Source organism: Arachis ipaensis, chromosome B09, assembly GCF_000816755.2.
Source record: "Arachis ipaensis cultivar K30076 chromosome B09, Araip1.1, whole genome shotgun sequence".
Classification (NCBI taxonomy): Eukaryota; Viridiplantae; Streptophyta; class Magnoliopsida; order Fabales; family Fabaceae; genus Arachis; species Arachis ipaensis.
The window spans coordinates 700,851-705,333 of NC_029793.2; the positions used below are offsets into that span (position 1 = coordinate 700,851).

The 4,483-nt window shown below is 32.9% G+C and overlaps 1 protein-coding gene across 1 annotated transcript; it reads right to left on the minus strand.

The window, feature by feature from the left end:
- On the minus strand, positions 148-2,910 carry LOC107619350 (the record flags this gene model as incomplete). Its single annotated transcript, XM_016321613.2, is given in 5 exon segments — positions 148-446; positions 1,063-1,194; positions 1,776-1,904; positions 2,109-2,326; positions 2,654-2,910. Coding segments are annotated over 5 exon segments (850 nt in total), but the record flags the coding sequence as incomplete, so codon positions are not given.

Below are 4,483 nucleotides of genomic sequence, written 5' to 3' on the forward strand. Positions count from 1 at the left end.
TTAAAAAAAAAATAATAATGAAAAAAAAAAAAAAACCAAAAAGAAGGGAAACTTACTTTAGTAAGTAATAAACTAATAATACTAATTTCTGTAATCTTCTATTCATGTTAATGAAGTTTATCTATCTTTGGGTAAAAAGAACAATGATACTGATTTATATGGCTCAATCATTCATTTGATCAACAAGAATTGAACACAGGAATTCAAGCCTTCAAGCTTCTATTTTGTTTAATTTCATTAATAAATAAATAAAGGCCATGCCTAATACAATTACAACATATCAATTCTAATAATACAAGAGCCTAAGCCTATAATATGAATTCAAGCTTCTTTTATACAACTTTTAACTCTTTTAGCCATTGAGTATGCAGAGGGCATGGATCTGGCTTGCTTTGTGCCTTGGCTTTCTCAGAAAGAGAGTAAAACCAACCATTTCTCCATTTGAACTGCAGCCATAGAAAACATTGTTGTGAGTTAGTTAGTAACCTTAGTGTGTAAATAATAGTTAGTGACACTCAAATGTGTTGTAATCATTTGAATAAAGCTTAGCTTTTTGCTGAGTTTTCACTTCATGACTGACTCAAAAGAAGGATAGTTGTGTTGTATCACACATTCTAGCAAAGTGGTACTAGGGTTCTATATAGGGTGAATTGCAGTTTATCCTCCTAAACTTTACATACTCTGCATTTTAGCTCCTAAACGTTAAAAATGTGCCTTTACCCAAATTAAATGCAGGATAGCCCTTAAACTTAGTATTTGTGGAAATCAATGCCCTAAACTTTCTAAGTATGCAACTTTGACACATTGAACTTTGTTTGCGATGGATGGAGAAATTGTCAACAGGGTAAAGCTGTGCATGAAAAAATTCTGGGGATGATTTACATATTTTTTAAGTTTTTTTTTTTTTTTTTATAAGTATGTTTTTAAAGTTTATGAGATAAAGGATACATGGCAGAAAGTTTAAGGAGGTGACAAGTGTATTACCCTTACATTATCCAAAAAACAAATGTAATACGCCTTTGGTATACGAACTGAATATTAATTCAATTAGTTATATTATACCTCCTTAACTGCCGTGGGAAAGTGGGCAACAGCCCGAGAATATGCACATAAGCGGTCTTCCATGGCTTCTTCAAATGTTAATCCTTTTTCATTTGCTGCAGCTGATGCTAATTCTGCTACAAGGCTAGAAAACTGAAAGTGTAGATATCAAAGTCAGTGCTGATTGTATACTTTTTCAGTTCAATACATCATACATATTAGCTCAAAATATTCACTATTTTTTTTTTTACTACTCTTGTTTTATTTGTGTGGGAACGTGGCCTGCCTTTTATGCCACAATTTTTAGGTAAATCTAAAAACACAGTTCTTATGCATATTTATTTGTAGCTCTAGAATTTCATATGATGGTGCAAAGTAGCATGCTGTTCGGCATCAGCAAATCCATTATGGACACAGACTCTTAGACTCCACGACAAACCCAAAATCATAAATCTATTTCTCTTTCTTTCTTTTTTTACAATTTACACTGATTGCAATCACCAACTAGCTGATTCTGATGAACAACTACACAATTTTATTCTACACATGACATGTGCTAAGACTCTCAAAATTCATAATCAAGACAGCTTTAATGATTAAATTAATTAGAAAAAAGTTTGAGAAAATATCAATTGCAAAACTTACTTCAGAGCCTAAGATCCTGTGTTCCATTCTCATCCCCTGCCCTTTATTATCTTTGGTTAAAAGATATCATAAATAAATAAATAACTTACTTCAGAGCGGAATTCCTTCTCCACGACACCTACAGAAACGCCACCATGACGTGCTCCAACAAGCATGACCGAGCAAATCCATATTAGCTTCTCTAACATCTGTTTCTCAAATGCTTCCTTGCCAAGAACCTGGCTTTTGAGACAAAGATCAGCATCTGATATTTCATCACACTATCAAATGTGCAAATATTTCGTTTTAATTTCAATCTTTAAGAAAACCAACCAACCAACCAAAGTTAGCGGGAGAAAAAAAAGCTTAACCCAACCAAAATTATAATATAATACATGATAATTGAACAAGAGACGCCTCAAACTTAAACTCATGATGAATACCATGCAAGAGAGGCCTCCAGCATGTAACCTTTCAGCTACGGCAGGAGCCCACTTGCCATATGCAGCTGTCAATCCTTCGGGGTTGGTATCGGTCTTGCCATCAATCGGCGTCTCTCCAAGCTTTGAAATAGCAAAATAAGCCAACACCTGGTTAGCATCACTCAACCCTTTGCTCTCAAGCCATGGCTCAATCATCCCATTCTGGAAAAACACCAAATCTGCTCCACCATCATCAACCCATCAATCCACATGATGAAAACCATCATCAAAGCACAAGCAAGCAAGCAAAAAAAACCAACATTGCGAAAGAAAATAAAATAGGAAAAGTAACATCCTTAATACATAACAAAAAGTTAGACTTCAAGGGTGCGTTTAGTAGCTGGAACATAATACAAATAGTTGGTGTGCATCTATAAAAACAGGGACACAAAGCTTCTGCATTGCTACAATCATCAAACACTTGGTGTGCATATCAATGTCCAATTTCAATGTACCTCAAATAACCAAATGGTGAAGCGTGAAAGACTGAAAGGATAAAACTTTACCGTTCCATCTAGAAGGAGGAGTGGATTGAAGAACAGCTTCAAGGTCATCGTTCCTAGTGCAGACCAAAATGGGTCCTTGGAAGTCGAAAGGGACAGATTCCCCTCTCCGTACGAGGATGTCTTGGCCGGTGCCCATGTCCAGCAAGGCCCTGCCGACCCTTCCTCCGCCCACTATAACGGCCGGAGCCACCTTTGTGATGGTGGTGGTGGCGGGAATCCGAGATGCCATGGTGGCGCAGATTCTGAATCTGAAGGGTATTTGTCACTATTATGATTTAGGAGCCAGACACTTACAAATATTTTTATATATTACTTATATATTTCATTTATTTAGTTGTTGAAGCTACGGATGAGAGAATAATTTATTTTTATTTTTAGGAAATTTAGTGATTAATAAAAGGGCTTAGTTAGTAGGACTTGAAGAAGTGAGTCATGTCAGCTTATGAGCCAATTCGAACTCGACTCATTAATAGTTTGATAAGCTGAACTTGTGAGTTGGTGAGCCGAACTTGACTTAGATTTGAACTCATGAATTAAATGAGACGAGCTTGAGTTTGGATAAGTTCAGCTCATTAGCTCGTGAACGGTCTTGATTATATATAATAGTAATATATAATTTTACATATATATTATAATTTACATATATATTAATGTTCTTAATTATTTAAAATTTTATAATTATTTTTTATATATATTTTTTATATAGGACATAAATAAAAAATTTATAATCGATAGATAGATAATATATTAAATTTATTTTTTAATATTTTTTAATATATATAAGTTATAATTTATTGATATAGAATTATAAACTATGTTCCTATTATTTGAGCCAACTCGTGAGCTTTTGTTGAGCCAAGTTTGAGCTTACGAAATAGGCTCAATTGTTAATGAGTCGAGCCGTGAGATAACCTTAATTTTCGTGAGTCGAGCTTGAATTTGATCTAGCTCGACTCAACTCGTCTTACTTCCAACCCTATTAGTTAGTAATTGGAAAATATTTTTTAAGTATTGTTAAATGTTATGTATTTATTAATATTTTATATTAGATATCAAAGAATACCAATACAAATCGACACAAATGAACTAGGATTTGTATCTCTTAAGTTTTAACCATCTCTCTCGAATTTAGGGGTGTTCATTAATCGGATTCGATTCGCATATCCGCGGTATTTATTTGGATCCGATCCGAAAATTGCCAACATCAATCCGATCCGCAAGGTTATCAGATCTGATCTGCAAGGTTGTTGGATCAGATTGCGGATTTCATGTAGGTATCTGCATATCGACAGATCCACAAAAAATAAATAAAAAAATAAGTAAATATTCTTTTTATGTTTTATTTCAATTAATAATGATCATATATGTTGTATTATTTTATTTTTATTATTTAAAAAAGTATGTTTAATAATATTTTAAGAGTAAATATGTTTAAAAGAGTAGAAAAATAGTGTTTCATTGATACTTTTAAATAAAAATAAGTTTTTAAAATATTTATGTATTTTGCGGATATATCAGATCGAATCCAAACTTAAAAGTTACAGATATTAAATCCAATCCGATCCGATAATTTTAGTGCGAATTGGATCAAAATTTTGTCCATATCCGATTCAATTCGATCCGCGTTCACCTCTACTTGAATTCGATACTCATTGGAGAATGAGAATAACGCTCAAACCAAAAAAATATTAGATATTAAAGAATAAAAACGAAATAGTATAATTTTATACAAAGATAATTTTTGTCGTCGACTTTTTTTTTTCAATTTGTGTTATTTACTTTTGGACAAATAAATAAAAGTGTAATAAGATAGATTTTTTTTGTGACTAG